The 20,448-nt window shown below is 40.0% G+C and overlaps 1 protein-coding gene across 1 annotated transcript; it reads right to left on the reverse strand.

The window, feature by feature from the left end:
• Positions 1 to 4,460: 4,460 nt before the first annotated feature.
• LOC115924698 (caspase-3-like) lies at positions 4,461 to 14,420 on the reverse strand. The gene is made up of 10 exons (XM_030987447.1): positions 14,103 to 14,420; positions 13,000 to 13,240; positions 12,436 to 12,527; positions 10,396 to 10,533; positions 10,090 to 10,160; positions 9,589 to 9,619; positions 9,084 to 9,300; positions 8,276 to 8,512; positions 5,079 to 5,188; positions 4,461 to 4,697 (listed from the first exon to the last, which is right to left on the reverse strand). The coding sequence occupies exons 1-10, from the start codon at positions 14,232 to 14,234 to the stop codon at positions 4,578 to 4,580; spliced, it is 1,389 nt and encodes a 462-aa protein (XP_030843307.1). The 5' UTR covers positions 14,235 to 14,420; the 3' UTR covers positions 4,461 to 4,577.
• Between the last annotated feature and the right edge of the window lie 6,028 nt (positions 14,421 to 20,448).

A 20,448-nucleotide genomic window follows, 5' to 3' on the forward strand; every position in this document is an offset into this window, starting at 1 on the left:
GTCTCGCCAATGGACAATTACCAGGGGCGGCGATTTCTTTTCATGACTGGGGGGGGGGGGGGCCGGGCCGGGGGGGGGGGCGGGCCGGGGAACGAAATGCGAGGGTCGTGGGAGAAGTGGCGTAATGAGCAAAAAACGTTTGGGGGGGGGGGCAGAAAACAATCCGCATCACCCCCTGCACTGTTACATGCAGGCCCGCAAAACGTTTTTTTTTTTTTTGGGGGGGGGGGGGGGCACGGCCAGGGGGCTAAAGTATTTACGATCTGGTACAGCAAAGCGAGCGAAGCAAGTGGAGCGTAAATTGGTGTGGGTACGTCGAGGGGCATAGACCCAGCGGGGTCAGTGAAGCTTAGCTATAGGGTTTTAGACATCGATGAGCATGATCCAGGGGCAGAGCCCCGCCCAGAAGCTCAGGGGTTTAGGGATTTAGGCATTATTTTAATTACGGTCTGATGAGCATATTCTAATATCTTACTGGCATGCAGGTCGATAATTGGAATGAGGTAAAGGGGGCGTAGTCCCAGAATCTATAGGGTTTTAGGCATTACCTTCAGATGAGCATATGCAGGGCCCGCCTTAGGGCCCTTGGTGGAGTCCAGGGGGCAGAGCCCTCAGAAGCTCAGGGAAAAACTATGCCATTTCAGCAACATTTGTAAATCACTGGTATCGAATTAGAAATAAACCATATCCAGGGGCAGAGCCCCCGGCCAGATTTTATTAGGGGGAAAACTGCCCCCAAGCCCCCCTCCCTCCATTACGCCACTGCGAGGGAGCATAGTGAACGAGAGGGATGAAGGTGATGGAAGTGACTACCCCCTTACTGGTTTTTGAAGTTCTTGTATTACAAAATTACATTCCTTAGCAAAACTATAGTATACACAAGTAATATAATTTTGTCACACTTCACTTTTCTACAATATTTACTTGAACACTTTGAAGGATATTATGGGAGGGAACGTAGCTACCGAGCAAGAAGATGATTCCATTTCTATTTGTCCAAACGCTGCACGCTTGGACCCTCCAGAGCCTAAAAGTTTATTGCAGTCTTTGCTCTACACTTTCTGTTTGCACTTTTTCAAATTTTCCGGGGGACAATCCGTCCCTCCCGGGATGCCCGCCCCTGGCAATTATTAGCCCTTTTTACCCGGTCTGGACCTTAATTAGGGCTAGAAAAAATACCCCAGTAAACGCGTATACCGGCGCGTACAGCAGGATTTTGAACCATTTAAAAAGGTACCCTTTTTCTTGAAAATGGCCCACAATGGACGTTTTTGAACCCCTTAATGATGCACCGCGCGGACCGCGTCCAATCTCAAAAACACCCCTTTACCGGTATACGCATTTTCTCGGTCACGCATGCTTACATCATTTATATTTGACCGAGACCCCGGGGGTAATACCTACAAAAATAAATGTACCCCCCTTTCAATTTAATTACTGCATGTACATGAAAAACACAACAGCGTTTATAAATTAGTTTTTCACTAATTTAGAAAGTTGCGTTTAGATTAAAGATATTGTCCCTTTTGCAGCCAACATCAAATTCTGTAGAACTTTGCAGGAATTATGAACATGTCACGTATTTGTATGTCCCGCCTTTCTGTGAAATTTAAACGTTAGCAGTTCATCATGAGTGCCCAGTTAGTTAGGGACTAGTTGAAAACAAATGGTACTGGCCCTGTATACCGGTTGATTCCAGTTAATTAAGTGAACTGGTTTCAATATGGAAATTGATATAGTGGAATCAACTGGTAATGGTACCAGTTGGAATACCAGTATACAAATTTCCATATTGGAAACAACGCTAACTGGGACCAGTTGAAAAACCAGTAGGGACGACCCCCCCCCTTAAAAAATGAGGGGGGACGTGTCCCTCCCCCCCCCCCGGGATCGTCGGCCCTGCCAGGCTCCTAATTAATTGGAGGAGACTAGCAATGTAGATACAATGCCTCGCTCAAGGACGTTGAGTTAGTCAACTAGTTGATGAAGTTTTAAGTGTCAACATCTCATTGCCGTTATAATCACGATTCTTTAGCTCAATGGAAAAAACAAACTTTATTCCATTGTCATCTCTTCATTTCTTTCCCTTTCCTTTATCCTTCTTCCTAAATTCCTCTAATTAAAGCGCCCCATAAGTGGATTCTTTTGATGAAAGAATATATCAACAACCCTATCAGTCAATCTAACACAAGGTGCTACTGAAAGCCTTAATTTGTGGATTCATACTCCTCATGGAAACCTACAGAGAACATCTAATCAAAATCATGTCATCTATTTTTAAATTTATGAAGATCATGACTTGATTTAATTTCTTTGGATCATTTTGTTAAATAATTACAGTTATTTGGAACTAGGAGAATGCCACTAACTGCTCCAGAAAAGAGTGGACTGTGTACTGGTACCATTCAAAAAAATATATTAAAAAAAAACATAAAAGACATTAAAAAAATTGTGGTAATGGGTGACTCCAAAAAAGCTGACCTTGATATTGATATTGTTCAGCCAAATTTTGGGACACACACACACAACAAAAAAAGTGCTCTTACCCCCCCCCCCCCCTTATTCATCGGCTGGCTGAGACGTTGCGAAATTTTCAGGAATACGGGCAAAGAGAAAGAAAGAAAAAAAAGCACAGGAAAACAAGTTCTTCCTCATAATTCTTTTTAATGTAAAATATTACAGTTCAAAATTAAGCTTAAAAAGCAGTGTGGATGCAGATTACATGACATGTAAACATGATGTAAAATAAATGATATTGTTGTATGCCCTATAGAAGGGCAAATTCTGAAAGAAATAAATCAAGAATGACCTTCGGTGGTGCACAATATATATCTATAGTCAAAGGCATAAGAAATACATTCAATGTAATTAATCTAAAATGCAACTGAAAAAATTACCTTTTTTACAAGAAAATGTCTCTTTTGTAAAGAACAAAATTGAAATCTCAAACATTTAAACCACTGGTACTTCAATGTTTACGAAATCTTACAAAGCAACACAAAATAACTCTTTATAAGCCTTTATTGCATGTTGAAGAACCTAAAAAGGCCACCTGTCTACAGTGGCCACATTTTGTGCTTTGTTGGGTAGCCTTAACAGAGGGGGTTGACCAGGGGCGTACGCAGGGGGGGGGGGGGGTTGGGGGAAACCCCCCTTTGGTATTTTTATGTGTGTTAACCCCCCTAAAAAACTTAAACCCCCCCTTTTTTTATTATTTTTTTATTTTTATATTTAAAAAGTGTCCGCGCTTACCCCCCCCCCACTGAGCGACTTTTCGGCCGGCGCGATTTTCAAATATTCGGGAGCAAAAAATATTTTAAACCCCCCCCCCCCTTGAAAAACTTCTGCGTACGCCCTTGGGGTTGATCGAACATGTATACATTGCTTTAACCCAACTGAACATTGCAAAAGATCCGGGCCCTGTATCATAAAACTTGTTCTAAATTACAAATGCTTTAATTTTATGACAAGTTTGCTCTCAGCCAATCAAATGCAATTACGATTTCAGTAGATTATAACTGTTATTGTAAGTTGTTATTTAATTACAAGTTTCACGAAACGGGGCCTTTTTCTACGATGTCTCTGCCATCTTGTAAATGAGCTGAACTACAAATGCAGCAGTACATGTACATGTATATAGGGTCCTAATATTTCTAAATATAACTTTCTTTACCAAGATAACATTATAGTCTGTTTAGAGCCGGAAAGACGTTAACGTCAAACCTCTTGACAAAGACCCGAGACCTGAAGAATCCATGTGGCTATTAAAGAGAACACCGTCCTCTCATCAGGGGCTCACTCAAGACGCAACGTTGTTAACCGCTTGAAAGAAACCTCCACGACAGTATAAAATAAGATGGGTAGACGTAATTCGCTTCACAATTAATGCTGCATTCATGACACATAGATAAGAGAGTACATGACTTGCGCAATGTTTACGCCCACAGAACTGCCTCTTAAAGGGATAGTTGAGTTCTGTTGCAGAGGGCGCTACACAAAATAATTGTTTGTGAGATAATACAAAACTGAGTGTCAAATTTGAAAGAACATTCGATTTCAATGACAAAATCCTCTCTGTTTGATCAAAATCGGTTCAGAGACGGCTGAAATATCCATAAATATAACGATTTCTACCACCACAAATATTAGATAATTTGAAGAACCGTTGAAAAAACAAAATAGCGCCTTTTACGTCGTATTTCAGCCAATGCCGATGTTGGCTTTTTGTTGGCATTTTCGTGTTGGTTTTATTACGCACAACCATCCGGCCCATGTATTGTTATTTTTAATCAAATAATTAATAAACGGTCACCGTATTTTTTGGAGCTGAATTGGTATGATCGTATTGGCTAAATTTCACACATTTTGGGGTCTAAAATTACCTTCATAACAATTCGGGGTTCTAAAAGAGCACTAGAAATGTCATATATAAGAATAAGAGCAATAACCGCACTTTGAAGGCATACGGTCTGAAAACAGAACTCAACTATCCCTTTAATTGTCATTCATTTGATAAACAGTATGTTTCGCCACGACATTTTTTGAGGCGGCCTATCGTGCCTCGTTTGAAAAGGGCTTTACTCATAATGTCCTGGGAAGAAGTAGAGCTTCTTTGTAAGCATGGTGACGGGGGCTGGCATCTGCTTATGCCTGCCGGCCGAGGAAGACTCGAAAGCTCGTGCTACTTTGCCATTGACCTGAATGGACGGACGAAGAAAAAAAAAGCATAATTACTATGTACCTGTCTGATACGATATCGGGAAGTAAAATCTAAAATATACATAACTCCACCATCTTCCAGGAGAACCGCCCAAGAAGGAAAGCTAATAATCATAAATTTCCTTTACCCACTCACTCTCCAAGGCGTGAAGGAAAGCGTGGGCATTTATTACATAGGCCATTGATTCTCAGTTACATTTTTTGTATGGGATGGGTTTACACAGTGTAGTGCTAATTCATATTGTACTCTTAAAGAAGTTTTCTTTCCGGTATTAGTAAGTCTGTGAAATGGGACAAAGAGCATCCATTTTCATCAAGATTATTGCTCTTAACACTGAAATTGGAAAACAAATAATTACCATGGTGATCATCGAAAGAAGATCTTCATCTCTCGCATGCTGTATGATAGTTTCTGTCAAAGCTTGGATAAACCAGCTCCCTCTCTCTGAGTTCCTCCACGACACGAATCCTGTTTAAAAAAGCATGTCAATATGTCAAGATAACTGAATGGTTTGATGTCATAACTGGGGTGAGACAAGGCTGCCGCCTCTCTCCAAGTCTCTTCAACCTATATTCCTGGAATATGTGATGAAGAACATCTAACAACTAAATAGTGGAATACAGATGGGTGACATGCGTATTAACAACATCAGATATGATATGCAGATGACACGCACTCTCATGGAAATCGTATTTAAACACCTCCAAATCTCAACAAAATAATGAACTGGAGAAGGCATATGTAGAGGGTGGGGAATGAAAATCAATGCTACAAAATGCAAAGTCATGACAGAGGATCAACAATATATTTTACTTAACAACACCAACATTGAGAAAGTGGATAAATTTGTTTTTTTTCTCGGCAGCACAGTCCCTTCCATAGAAGATGACATGAAGAGACGAACAAGACTGGCTTCTTGGGCATTCGGAAGGCTGAAAAGTGCCATCTGGTCCAACCAAGATATTTATAGGAGACTAAAATTCAGGATCTACATATAGCCCTTATACTCCTTATTGCCACATACGGAGCAGAATCCTGGACTCTCCGCAGGGGCGGCAATTTCTTTTCATTACCGGGGGGACGAAATGCGAGGAACCAGTGGCGTCATGAGCAAAATCGTTGGGGTGGGGGGGGGGGGGGCAGAAGATAAAAAAAATCCGCATCACCACCACTCTTATATGTTACATGCATGCCCCGCGGAATGTTTTGCAAAGTGTTGGGGGTGGGGGGTGGGGGGCTAAAGTATTAATGATCAGGTAGAGCGTAGCGTAAATTTGCGTGGGGTCCAGAGGCAAAGCCCCGGCGGAGGTTATGGGGTGGAGCCCCTGGAAGCTCAGGGGTTTTAGGCACTTAATTACGGTCAGATACGCATATTTTGATACATTATCTGTGACACCGGCTGGTCACTAATCGGCGTGGGGTCGCCTCCTAAAGCTCAGAGGTTTTAGGCATTAAATTACGGCCAGACAAGCATCCAAGGGCCCGCCTTAGGGCCCCTGGCGGGGTCCAGGGGTCGGGGTTCCCGCAAGCTCAGGGGTTTTATGTATTTAATTACGGTCAGATGAGCATATTTTGATACCTCATTTGTGACACTGGCAGGTCACTATTCTTTCTTTCTTTCTATTTCTCTTCAACATACTTTTTCAAAAAGGTGAGGGGCCGGGGGGGGGGGGGGGGGCTCGAGCCCCCGATCCCCGCTGACCCGCGGGCCCTTCCATGTGGGCTTCTAAATAAGCATATTTTTGCCTGACTGTAAATTTTGGAATTTGTCATTTTCCAATAAACGTATACAAGAGTACAATTTACAAAACAAAGTGAGAATAATTCCCGGAAAATCATGTAATTTAGCAACATATTTTGTAAATCACTGGTATCGAACTAGAAATTTTATTTGGGGGATGCAACTGCCCCAAGCGCCCCATCAGTACGCCAGAGCGAGGGAAGATGGAGCATAGTGAACGAGAGGGGCGAAGGTGACGACAATGACTGCCCCCTCACAGGTTTTTGAAGTTTTGTTGTATTACAAAATTAAATTTTTAGCAAAACTATAGTAAAACCAAGCAATATACCCTTTTTCACACTTCACTTTTACTTTGCCGGTAATTAGTGTGCAATCCGAAGGTTTGTAGGTAAATTTTAGTAAGTAGGGAGCTTGGGTATGAATGAGATTTATATTTCTCACTCCGGGCCTCTGTCATATACATGTATAGTGATATCGCTATGGGAGTTGAAATGCCACATATCAGCCTGGCAAATATATAGACTATGTTGTACTGACTCCTTACTGAAAAGAGCAAGCAGAATATTCATTTCTGTAGCACTGATGTATTTCTAGAACTCTTTATTTTGTAAACATACAGTACGTGTAAACTGTGCTTACGTGATACCAACGGATTACAGATTTTCTACAATTTTTAGTTGTACATAATTATATTATGTAAGGGGAGGTAATTAGCGATCGAGTGAGAAGATTTTTGCATTTTTATTAGTCTAAACGCTGTAGTCTTTGGCCCTGTAGAGCCTAAAAGGGTGTTGCAATCTTAAGTCAGTATGTGCTAACCATGTTGTTGTTGCACCTTTCAAAATTTCCGGGGGGAACGATCACCCCTAAAAAAAAAATAGGAGGACGTGTATACCCCAGTACCCCGGGATCGCCGCCCCTGACTCTCCGTAAATTGGATAGAAATAAACTTGGGGCATTTGGCATGAGGTGTCCCCGATCCGGACCTTTCTTGGAGTTCACCTAATCAGGCAGAGGCTGAACATCGATCGCAAGCACCATATTTTGCGAAGAAATAACCAAACGTCGCTTGAAATGGTTTGGCCATGTTGTACGACAAGAAAAGCGGTCTTCGTGTAGGCCTACACGTTTCAATGGAACGCTATGCACAGGACACCGAGGCCTAATCGAGCGTTCGCCGTCGAGCGATTTAGGTCAAAAATCAAAGCTGCTAGGTCAAAGGTTGCTGACCGATTTTGAACTCGCCGCCTAGTGACCGACTGATCTCCCAGCGGCGACCGGGCGGCGAATGCTCAGCAGCCTTTGACCTAGCGGCTTAGATTTTTGACCTAAATCGCTCGACGGCAAACGCTAGATTAATTAGGTCGCTGCCCGGATGGTGACCGCCCGGGCACCGAGCGTACTTTGGGCGGCGAGTGAAAGTGAGCAGGCACCGCCCGAATTTTAACTCCGCGCCAAAACTTCAGCAGCGACCGAGCGATGCCCTAAAAACAAGCGGTGCCCGGGCGGTCACCGCTCGGTGCCTGGGCGAAATTGGCTCAAAAGTCGCCGCCCGGCCGTCGAGCAGGCTAATTTCAGCTGATGTGACCATAGCTTATATTAAGCCTTGCATATCACCTCTCGCGCCTTGAGTTATCAATTTTGTATGGGGATTTTTTTTTTTTTTTTGCACGGTAGGCATGCAGTGGTATATAGGAAAGAATTATGTATGGTCATGTGTTGTCATTTGCCCAATTACATTGCCTACATGCATTTTAGATCCTGCTTTCATAGAACTCATTATTAACTTTAATATCCCCCAAATTAAATCTCACCTGGCACAGTTGCATATGCAAGGAGCATGTCGCTTTGACTGGGCACCTTACTACGACTGGATGCAAAGCTATCGGTGGAATCTAAAGCCATTTTAAGCATCTTGTTGACCAGCTGATCGTCATCCTGTTCATCGACCTGAGGCTTTTCCTGATCCTTGGCCCGATCGTCACCTGCGGCTTTATCAGTTGGGGGTACAGCGGTACCGTCTGTTGCTTCTACTCCACCGTCGAATCTCTCTGACATTGGCACAAAATAAGAGTTCAAAAATGTATCTTACCTAAGTGGCCTCGACCTGCTAGGAATACAAGTTGATTTCGTCCAATGAACCTGAAAAGAGGCTTTATTATGTTTTAGTCCCAAATATGCCAAACAATATACAAGATTTTTTCAATTTACAGATCGATCAATCGATCTTATTTACTGGGTGTAAGCCACAAATATGTTTAAACTATTGAAATTTCTCCCAGGAAGCATTACATTCAGGCGCGTACGCAGGGGGGGGGGGTGGGGTTAACCCCCCCCTTGAGTTGTTTTATGTGTAAGATTTTCAGGAACCCCCCCCCTTTTGCCTTTTATTTTATTTTTTTTATTTTTATAATTTAGCCCCTCAGGGGCTGGCTGAGTCGTTGCGAATTTTTGGTTGGGACCAAAAAAAAAGAAGATATGACAGCACCTGGCCTAGCAAAGGCAGATGCTGAAGACCAGAAGGCGTGGAGAAGGGCCACATGGGAAATGAAACGTCCAACCCAACAACATAGGAACAAACGGACACTAAAAGATGACAATGGTGATGTAAGTGTGACTTACCCCCTCGACATGCTTGTAAGAAGAAGAGCTTGGGCTTTCCATTCAAAGTCGGGCATCGATCAGAACCAAAGGGACCAACTATGTCCTCTATCTTCACCAGACGCTCGTCCGTGCCATAAATGGAGCCCTCTTTCCCATGGGTGAGTATGGCGAAAATGAAGCAGTCGAACTGGGAGTGGTTGTGTCTTCTTACTTGGTCAATCTTCTGCTTGATATCCTACAAATTTTGATGAAATATTAAGAATAATTACACCTTTTGTCCCTGCACCACAATGGAACTACACTTACTACTGTTGTACCGTGGACCTACTGGTTGTACCATACATGCTCTGCTGACAAGTGATCCATGTTCAATATCATTCTACATTAACCAAACACTCAAGGTCAAAAGAGACAGTGGAATTATCAAATATTTTGACAAGTTCTTATGAAAAATATAGTATCAACATAGATTTCAACAGAAGGCCATGTTGATGATGCTCTTAAGAATCGCACACGTGCTCACCCTTCCTGTGAGATCATTGTGTATTATATACCTCACTTAAGAAATCCAGCCATCTGATTGGTCGAATTGCATTCATAAACTTCAACTGTTCCTGTAAAATTCCCGGTAACCATGCATAAAACATTTACTATTTTTAATAACCATGGTTATTAAAAAAATAGGTCAGCCTCCATGGTTACCCCATAGGTTTACATGTTAAAAAATGGTTTGAGCGATCGAGGATACCGTATGTGTGCGAAGGATTGGTCGGTAATTTCAATACAATTGAATCTCGATCGATCTTACCGACAATTTTATCTTGCATTGTTGACATGAAGACGAAAATAAACTTCCAAAAACAAAAAAACAACATCTGCCGATAGATCTTGATCTAAGTTCGTGCCAATATGCATTGCAAAAGTAAAAGAAGGGTGCTTTTGCGAAGCATTCATCACGCCGAAGCCGGTTTCAATCCACTTTAATGTATATATTGTACAAAACTGCCAAGCTCGTGAACAGCGCGCGATGGCCGAGTGGTGTAAGGCGTTGGTGTAAGATTCATAACTCATTGTACGCGAGAGTTCGACTCTCACCTTCGACAAAAAAATATTTTTATTTTTTATTTTTTAGTCTATTTTTTTTCGGCATATAAAAGTATTAATGACTGCTTTAATATTCGAGAAATAGTTGTTTTCATACGCTCTCGGGAAGGTTACAATTGGGCTATTCCCCTCGGCAAGCCTCGGGGAATAGCCCAATTCTAACCTTCCCTTGAGCGTAATAAAACAACTATTTCTCTCAAAGCAGTCATTAATACTATACAATTACATCGAAGCCAAGCTGTTTGAAGACATTCTCTAAGTTGCGACAGTCTACGTCCGTTCCTGTCCTCTCCTTCATGGTGTTGAAGTTTTTGTTGTTGATAATGAGTGCTATACCTCTAGGTCTAGATTTCATTTTGTAGACCTATGGGAGAAAACATTCAATACGTTTAATACACTGGTAAATGTAATGCACTAATTAAATTTGAGATCTTGTTGACAATTTGGCATGTTATTATTTAGAGATAATTAGAGTTCTGGTCATGCAATAGCATTATGAAAGAAACTGCCTGGAAGTGATATGGAAAAAGTTGATGATGCATAGTGTAAAAAGAATATGTGTACATGAGGTTTTGGAATCAACATAATGATAAGAAATTGACTCATCCTTGCTTAAAGTCACTTGCACAGTTGCACTGTTCATGTTAATGTGCATATGGGACTACAACAACAGGTAGAAAAGGGGGAGGGACAAAAGAGAGGAAACGGGAAAGAAACGAAGAAAAAAGAAAAAAGGAAAGGAAGGAAAGAAATGAAAAGAAAGGAAAGAGAAGAGAAGAAAGAAAGAAAAAAAAAACAAAAGAGGAAGGAGCAGGCACGTAGCCAGAGTTCGATGTTTGGGGGGGGGGGGGGGCACTTACATGTAATCGATCGAGGTAAAAAAAAAAAGGGGTCTAAAAAAGTTCAACCGATCTTGGAATTTTTAGAGGGGCACGTGCCCCCTCCGTGGCTACGTGCCTGGGGAGGAGAGGAAAGAAAGGAAAGAAAGAAAAGAAAGAAAAGAGAGAAAAAGGAGAAAAGGAAAAAAAACGAAAAAGAAAATAAAAGCAACAGGGGATGAACGAGAGGAGAGAGAGGGGGAGGTATAAGAGCATGAGAGAGGAGGGTGGGATAAAAAGAGAGAGGGTTTTTTTGGGGTGGAGTCGTCTCGTCCAGGGAGCAAGAAAGACACACGGCATAACTATGTTGCTGTGTGGGTCAGCTGTGTAAGTATTCTTGCTCGATTCTCGCGTACTATATCAATACAGAAGTTTGGAGTCGATGAGATGTATAATGTCGGTCGGCCGACAAGTTTTTTTTCTCCATACGAACTGTGACTTTTTATCCGCTGTGACAACTTCGAGACAGACTACAACTATAATACCTGTAGTTTCACTTTCCTATAATATCAGTTAAAGAAATCAAAGGTTTAACATTTTCGGGCAAACTAAATTCAAACAAGGATTAAGAGTCAAGAACGGTACAACGATCGTCTTCTTTCTCTAATATTTTAATGAAACGCCAAAGCTTCCGCGCTTTTCTTTAATATTTTAATGAAACGCCAAAGCTTCCGCGCTTCGCGCGGGAGGGGTAAATTTCATTCAGACAATAGTTTAGAGTCGAAAATGGTACAACGAATCGTCTTCATTCTCTAATAATTTAAGGAAACGTCTAAGCTTCCGCGTTTCGCGCGAGAGGGGGAAACTGAATTCTGATAAGGGTTAAGAGTCGAGAATGGTATTTTCTCGAAGTTTCACTTTACTATAATATCAGCTAAAGAAATCAGAGGTTTAACATTTTCGGGCAAACTAAATCCAAACAAGGATTAAGAGTCGAGAACGGTACAACGAATCGTTTTCTTTCTCTAATAATTTAATGAAACGTCAAAACTTCCGAGCTTCGCGCGGGAGGGAGAAACTGAATTTAGACAAGGATGAAGAGTCGAAAACAGTACAGCGAATCGTCTTCTTTCTCTAATAATTTAATGAAACGTCTTTGTGAATATATATATATATATATTTATAATATGTTATGTATTTTGGGGGTATTTTGTGTAGCGTAGTGAACAAAATGTTCTTAGAGTACTTAGGCTTTTGTCGTTGTTGAAATCTTGCCTTCAAGTTTTCCGTGACTATTGACTTTTGTGTGTGTCGTTTGCTGAGAAGGACATTTCTTTTATAACTTGTAAGATATTCTTTTTTGTTGTACTGTCTTAGTTGTAAAATATCTTTACGTATATGTGATACATATGTAAGGACAATGATTTGGGAGAATTCCATCCACTTACAAGATCACTATCCACCATAGTTTGCGGATACGAGCCTGAGGCATCCATTTGAGTTGAGCTGTAGTCACCACTGCTACCTCTGGCAGGCCAAACTAAATAAAGATCAAAATAATAACATGATCAATAATAGGCAAAGTTCATGGTGTATGGTCATTCATCCTCCCATATGGGTGTGCTTATTGCTGTTTAAAGCGTTCCATGTCCTACATGGTACAGAAAAATGTGAAGCCTGTTTGAACCGCAAGGAAAAAATAAGTAAAAACTTTCTTTTATTATGCAATTTACTAGTTAAAAACCGACCAAAGCGCACTATATCAAATATTATGTGGGAGAAGAAGAAGAAGGAGAAGAAGAATGAGAAAAAGAAGGAGAAGAAAAAGAAGTAGAAGAAATAGTAGTAGAAGAAGGAAAAGGAAGAGAAAGAAGAGACTTTGATATGCCTAATACAAGAAAAATGGTTGAATAATCTTGTTAACAGTGTTCTTATCTAATAAGCATTAATTCCTGTTGTCAAATGTATGTATAAATCAATCCAGAACTTTAAAGTTTTAATCTATGAATTACCCTCGGGCACTTGCTGGGTTGGTTGACCAAATGGAGCCGGTCTGTTCACATGAGCTGTCTTAGCCTGTGCCTGGCCCATCTGGCCCTGTGAAGGTCCAGACGCTGAGTATCCTAGCAACTTTGCTAAATGTTTTTGGTTGGCCTCGATCAGGGACTCTATTAGGCTAGTGAAGGCCCTGGGACCCCTCGTCTCTATGTCCATTAAGAGCGCCATATTCTTCTCTTTCTTGCTGGGCTTTGACTGTGATATTCAATATTAGTTAAAGAGAATTGTTGAAATTATTTCTTTATTACAAACAAGTGGAAAAAACATTTATACATGAATTATGTCCAAAAAAAAATAACAGAATGTCTTCAATTTTACCTTTCACCTTTATCTCAACATCAAACGGAAAGTTGGCATCCAAATTAATTGGGACTATTAAAGTTGTTTTGTGGTACAAATTCAACAACGAAAAGCACAGGTGATCGGTATATACCTACTTTAAAACATCTTTGAGTGAACTTATTATCTCATTATCATCAAACGTGGAGTTGGCATACAACAAATAACTGTGATTTTTCAACGTTATTCTAAAGTATAAATTGAATTATGAAAAGCACAACGAATACCTTAAACTCTATAGCAATATCAACACCGCTATTATGCAAACCCATAGAAACGTGTCTTGTGTGAAGAAAACATTGAAAATTTAAAACCATTAAAGGGGAAGTCCACAGACCGATATTTCGTTTGCTTGAATAAAAGCAGAAAAATGAGAGTCTAAAAAAAGTAAAGGTTTGAGAAAAATCTGTTACAAGATTTTGCAAGATATGAATTTTTAAAGTATTAATCGATCAAAGGCAATTTTGCAACTCTGAGATGGCTGTACCTTTTGAGCATCTCTACCAATATTGCTCTGAACTGAATTTTCATAAATTTCCATTTTCTTTTGGCTATTGGTGAGGAATTAGCTTCTATTCAGTCCTGTTACTATTTCATTGAGGCAAAATAGAAAATATTCTAGACAGAGAATGAAGATTCACGAACGTTTTATACAGGCGTTGCCAATTTATGTTTGATTGGTAAAATGAATGTTGTGGACATATGACATTCAACTTACGTCAAACTTATCTATGTGATGATTTTCAAAGATGCCTCGGGCAAGAAGGGCCGGGGTCACGCTTACAAAGTCCATGTCCTTTGAGAGGATTACCATGTTCCTCTTTATGGTTTTTCTGTCCGCCTGCTCCATTCTCAGCCGATTCCTCGTACTTTGTCTGAATTCTATGAAAATCGGAGCAATGAAAATGGTATATGGGAAGGGTGAGTGATTATGCCTGGCGAAAGCTTAATTAAATACTCTGGACTTTTTAAAGATAGCTCTGGTGAAAATTAACAAGATTTAAAAAAAAACATGAATTGTTGCTCTGTAGATCTACTAGTTTATTGCCAAAAGAGCTCCTGTATTCTAAATAAAATGAAAAGTAGATCTATTTCATCAGGAAATTGGGGCAATTTTTAAAATTATTTATTTGTATATTGTATTGTATGCTGCAATGTGTACTCTTCTTCTCCATCCTCCTCCCCTTCCCTCACTCCATCCCCTCTTCCTCATCTTTTGCTCCTTATTCTCTTCCTCTTCGTATTCTGCTACATTTTCTTCCTCTCTTCCTTCTATTCTTCTCCTTTTTGTTATAAAAAAATGAAATCAGGAAAACGAAAAGTGCAGATTTATAATCGTGACTGCACAATCAATCGGTCTTTCAGTGACAGTGGTATCTTATACGGCATATAATAGACTACTCCTTTCCTAATCCTCCTATTTCAAAATAAAGCTAAACTAATCACCTTAAACTCATCACTTATGAAATAATAATTTTAAAAAGCATGCTTTATGATGTGGAGGACAAGCCTGGTGCTGGTCGCCTGTCACTATACTCCCAGTATGATTTCTATTTGCATAACGTAAATGAATAAAAGAATGAATAAAATTAGTTTTTAAAATCAATGAATTCGCACGATTTGCGTGCTCACTACCGCCTCCCTAAAATAAGATTCTTGCTACGCGCATTCATTTAAATATATAGCTACGATACGGACTAAGTTGACGAAATAAATCTTATATATTATGTCGTCGAGGAAAATGACCATGTGTATATATACGCAACTACTATAGATAGTTCATAGGAAAAATAATTTGGCCTTCGACCCCCGGGTTTATAGGGTAACATTTGTAGACATTGGGACATTTGTCGGTAATCGGTGGCCTCTATACCCCCCCCCCCCCCACTGAAAAAGGTCGAGCGACGCCTTTGAGTATTTGAATATAGCAGAAATTATGTGCTATTGATATTATTTTGCCATCTCTATGAGTTGTAATTATGTTTTTTTTTTTAATACAATTTTCTGAGAGAGTAAGGCAATTGCATATTACAATTAGTAGACCTCGATCAGCTCTTATAATTGCTCAATGCTAATCCACCACATGCACATCATGCACACATCCCTAATGTATATCTCGTAAGACTCTTTGCAAGCGGTTTCATTATATTAGAATTAAAGGTGAAGTTCCATTCGCTTGCTTGTAAATTTAAAAAAAAATGCCCGGTACACAGCCGGTACGCGTATTTTTTTTTTACACGGCAGCCTGTGATTTTACCGAATACGATATGATTAGGTTGCTCGGCTATTCTCCGAAACCTATTCGAATTTTGTATAGACACGAGGAAAGAAAAACGTCCAACGATGATCCTCGTAAAATTAATCTTGCCATGAAACAAATAATAAACAGAAGGATAATGGATAACGTAGATTTTACTTACAAACTTGATGTCACAGTTATCTTCTTAGTAATAATACCGCCTTCGTGGGTGGAATATAATCGGGTCGGCAGTTACATGTCATATGCAGCTGCCGAAGGTCGATCATAATTCGCTTAATTAGGATGTTGTATAAACAATCATATCATTTATTCATATACTATTATTGCAACCTTTGTACACATGTTTTCCTCTACCAAACATCAATACGTTTTCTTTACTTAAAGTGTCATTAAGGTGTCATTCAAGCCGTATCCTCAAATGCACACCTCATTATGAAAATCCTTGTAATTCCTTACAATAGTATTTTGAAAAGATTAAAAATGTTTTCACTTGTTTTAGTCTCTAAAAAGCAACATATGACAAAAAAAAGTGTTTTTCTTTTTCTTTTCTTCGTAGAACTGATTTAAAGATGTGCAGTGATATAGCATTAAGCGATTGAGAATAAAAGTGTGGAGATCAAAGAATAATTTCAAGCGGTTGTTTGAGAGAGATTTAAAAAAGAAGGGGGTCAAAAGAAGAAGGAAAGATAAGAATAGCATTTTGAAAAAAATAAAGAATGTATAGAGTAACTAAAGAGAGAGAGAGAGAGAGAGAGAGCAAAAAAGATGTTATAATTTATTCCCCCCCCCCTCATTATCTTTCTTCTAAAAAGAAAGAGAATACAAAAGCGTGGGAGGGGGAGGGAGGATAGAGCAACCGCGAACTAGAAATAAGGAGAGAGATGGAGAGGCGAGAGAGCAAAAGAAAGATTATTCGTTACCATGTTTCTACTTGCTACACAATCCTGTACAGCGGCGAGCAGAGAGGGTTTGAAGTCCACGCGCTTGCGTATTACACGTTGATATACAGTGCGTCCCAGAAAAAAACGAAACCGAGAATTATCAATGATTTATCATAACTTAATCACCATTATAATTAATAAATGACACATATTTGTAAAGCTTAGATCCTCCTCTTTCATTCGATGCAACTCGTATGATGCACATTTCACGCATGAGTGCTTGCGAACAGCCCCCTCTCCCGGGGGAAAAAAGGTGTAAAAACACGTTTATTTTACTTTTTTTAATAGATGCCCCCCTTGAGCGTCGGGGGGGGGGGGGGGGATGCAATTTTTCAAATTTTCGAGGGCCCCCCCCCCAAAAAAAAAATAAAATAAAATAGTACTCACTACCCCCCGCCCCACTTTTGAACAATTAAAAACCTGTCTTCATTGCTGCTAACTTAATTGCACCCATTCGTGTTTCCTTTTTTTTTCTATTATTTTGTTAAAAGTGAAGTTAAGCTCGGAATTCAGTTATAGTGCCATTTCACTCAAGATCATGATAATTAATTAAATTAAGTAAGTACACGTAAGCCTATATCAACAAAATGCTTACATACTTTTGAACATAGGTGAGGTGTCCCGTTTGTTCCTAAATTAAGTGTGCTGAAATTTGAAAATCGGTAGGGGAGGGGGAGGGGAAGTGAGCACTAATTTTGTTTCTTCTTTGGTCACAATTTTGCAGGGGGAGCCCGTCTTTTTATTTTTTTGTAGGCCGGGGGGGGGGGAGGGGGCAAGTCCCGCTCGCCCCCCTGAATCCGCGCCTGGGGGATGGGGGGGGGAGAGTTTTCCCGCGAAGTGCAGAAGCTTTGACGTTTTTTTATAAAAATATGAGAGAAAGACGATGATTCGTTGTACCGTTTTTTTTACTCTTAATCCATAAAAACAATATTGAATGGATATTTCGCACCCGAAACCCTTGAACTGCAATTTTACCATTACTGGTCTTTACCTTTAATACAAGATTTCGCTTTTTTTAAAGGATATCTTCAGAAATGTGCATCATGCATGTTATAAATATATGTTTGTAGTGATCTCTTTTCAGTCATAAAGAGAAGACTTTTCTATTCTAGGATTATATGCCGTGCATATACACCGAAAGGGCCCTCATATCCAGGCGCGCCGGAAGCTGTTTGGGATTGGGGGGGGGGGCGGCGGCAAACATTCCAGGGGGCTTACCTTCCAGGGGCAGTGGCGTAATAAGCAAATACGTTTGGAAGGGGTGGGGGCAGAAGTAAAATCTGCATCACCACCACTCTTACACGTTACATGCAGGGCTGAACCCCCAGAAGCTCAGGGTTTTTAGGCATTAAATTACGGTCAGATAAGCATCCAGGGGCCCGCTTTAGGGCCCTTGGTGGGGTCCAGGGGGCAGAGCCACGCTGAAGCTCAGAGGTTTTTAGATATTTAACTACGGTCAGATGAACATCCAGGGGCCCGCTTTAGGGCCCTTGGTGGGGTCCAGGGGGCAGAGCCCCCGGAAGCTAAGGGGTTTTATATATTAAACTACGGTGAGATGAGCATCCAGGGGTCCGCCTTAGGGCGCTTGGTGGGGTCCAGAGCCCCCAGAAGCTCGGGTTTTTTAGGTTTTTAATTACAGTCAGATGAGCATCCAGGGGCCCGCCTTGGGGTCCTTGATGGGGTCCAGGGGGCAGAGCCCCGGAAGCTCGGGTTTTTTTAGGCATATACGGTCAGATGAGCATATCTTTATGTCTCATTTGTGACATTGGCAGGTCACTTATTATTTCTTTCTTTCTTTCTTTCTTTTTCTCTGTAACATACTTTTACAAAAAGAGAGGGGTGCTCGAGCACCCGAGCCCAACCCATATAACAAGAAAGAAAAAAAATCATGCTTTCCCATCCTCTCACAATATTTCCACGATATGCATGTATCGCTATTATAAAAACCTCCGGTGATAAATATAGGTGGCATGCGGAGTGTTTAGGAAATTTAATTCCTGTTTACTTTCCTTTTCTTTGAATGGAATTTTATACGTGATTTAATTATTGTTATGTTCTTTGGGGTTCAAAATACAAATTATCTTTACTCCTTTACTGCTTCTATGCCCATGCATATCTCTATAAGGAGATAATTAACGTTAAATGACCACAAAGAGCATTTTTTTTTGGTGTCCCAAAATTTGGCCGGTCGATATTTTGTTTCATTGGGGGGGGGGGGGGTAAGGTCAGCTATTTTGGGTCACCCATTACCACAATTTTGTATTATTTTTTTATTTTTTAAAAATATTAAAAACAAAAATTGAAGGGGGGGGGGGTTTCCTCCAAAACACACACATAAAAAAAGTTGATGGGGGGGGGGGGGAGAGGGTTCAACGCCCCCCCCCCCTGCGTACGCACCTGGATACTACTGAGAAGATCTAAACAAAATCATGTTATCTAATTTTAAATTTATGAAGATCATGACTTGATTAATATCTTTGGTTCATTTTGTTAAAAAATTACAGTAATTTAAACTGGATGACACAAGGGAGGATGCTACAAGCTGCTCCAAAAAGAGTGGACTGTTTACTGGTATCTTAAACTAGTCTGCCTACAGGGATATGGGCAAAGAAAAATAATAATGCACAGGAAAACAACAGTTCTTCCTCATAATTCTTTTTAATGTAAAATATTACAGTTCAAAATTAAGCTTTAAAAAAAAATAGTGTGAATGCAGATTACAAGACATGTAAAACATGATGTAACATATTGTTGTATGCCCAACAGAAGGGCTAACTCTGAAAGAAATAGAGCAGGCATTGCTCTATTCATGACCTTCGGCGGTGCACAGTATATATATATATATATATATATATATATATATATATATATATCTATAGTCGAATGCATAAGTAATACATTCACTATAAAAATGTCTTATTTTAAAGAACAAAATTGGAAACTACTGGTACTACGATATGTATGAAATCTAACAACCGTACACAAAATAGCTTTTTATAAGCCTTTACCACACACAATAACAAAAATTTTCAATTACAGAAGTACTTTCTTGAACAGATCATTTTGCAATTTCTACATTTAACAGATATTTCAACAATTCATCACACAATACAAGATTTAAAGCATTTAATGCATCTATTTATCTAGCCATAAATGGATTTAAAAATGAGAAAATGTGTTGGTATACAAAAAAGCAGCCTTTATAAGGATAACTTTGTAAAGAGTACCATTTGTTGTTGTTGGTTCAACTGGGGGGGGGGGGGGTATGGAGCTCTATTTTTTGTTAACGCAACACCCCCCACCCCCCCCCCCTTCGAGCAAAAAAACAAAACAAAAATACTTTTTATTCTCAGGGGGGTATCTTCTTTCTTTAAGGTAAAATTAATGTTACATTTTTTTTACCCATTTTTTGCAAAGGGAGGGGGCCCGAGCCCCCGGGATCCCCCACTGGATCCGTTACTGCACTGGAGAACCTGTCTAAAGGCCACCCATCTGCCACTTTGTATTTCCCTTCATTTTCCTTAAAGGAAAGACAAGAACCAAGTTGGGATAATCTATGGGCCTCTTTTCAGCTTTAAGTGGATCGGTGAGTAACTTTCCTTCCCAATATGCAAGTACAATTGCAGGGACTTCTCTGTTTATGCCACAAGTTTAATCATTGTCACATAATATACCATTTTTTTCTTCATGTAAAAAAGTAATTACAAGATTCATATTCATACAAGGCAGCATGTAAATCTGCTCCAAATTACAGAATGAGAAACAAAATGCACAAAGACATAAATATGATTAGTATTCATTAAATATATGGCCACTTAGATATTCCTTCATCACTATAACCCGATTCACATTCGGGAACATGT

Source organism: Strongylocentrotus purpuratus, unplaced genomic scaffold (genome assembly GCF_000002235.5).
Source record: "Strongylocentrotus purpuratus isolate Spur 01 unplaced genomic scaffold, Spur_5.0 spur5_scaffold_16, whole genome shotgun sequence".
Classification (NCBI taxonomy): Eukaryota; Metazoa; Echinodermata; class Echinoidea; order Camarodonta; family Strongylocentrotidae; genus Strongylocentrotus; species Strongylocentrotus purpuratus.

What these genes read in the sequence shown, in the direction of transcription:
- LOC115924698 (XM_030987447.1), bottom strand. Translation starts at nt 14,234, where the DNA reads ATGGAGCAGGCGGACAGAAAAACCATAAAGAGGAACATGGTAATCCTC. An exon ending in ATCACATAGATAAGTTTGAC is followed by an intron (nt 13,241 to 14,102) that starts GTAAGTTGAATG and finishes TGAATATCACAG; the next exon opens with TCAAAGCCCAGCAAGAAAGA. An exon ending in AACCCAGCAAGTGCCCGAGG is followed by an intron (nt 12,528 to 12,999) that starts GTAATTCATAGA and finishes ATCTTTATTTAG; the next exon opens with TTTGGCCTGCCAGAGGTAGC.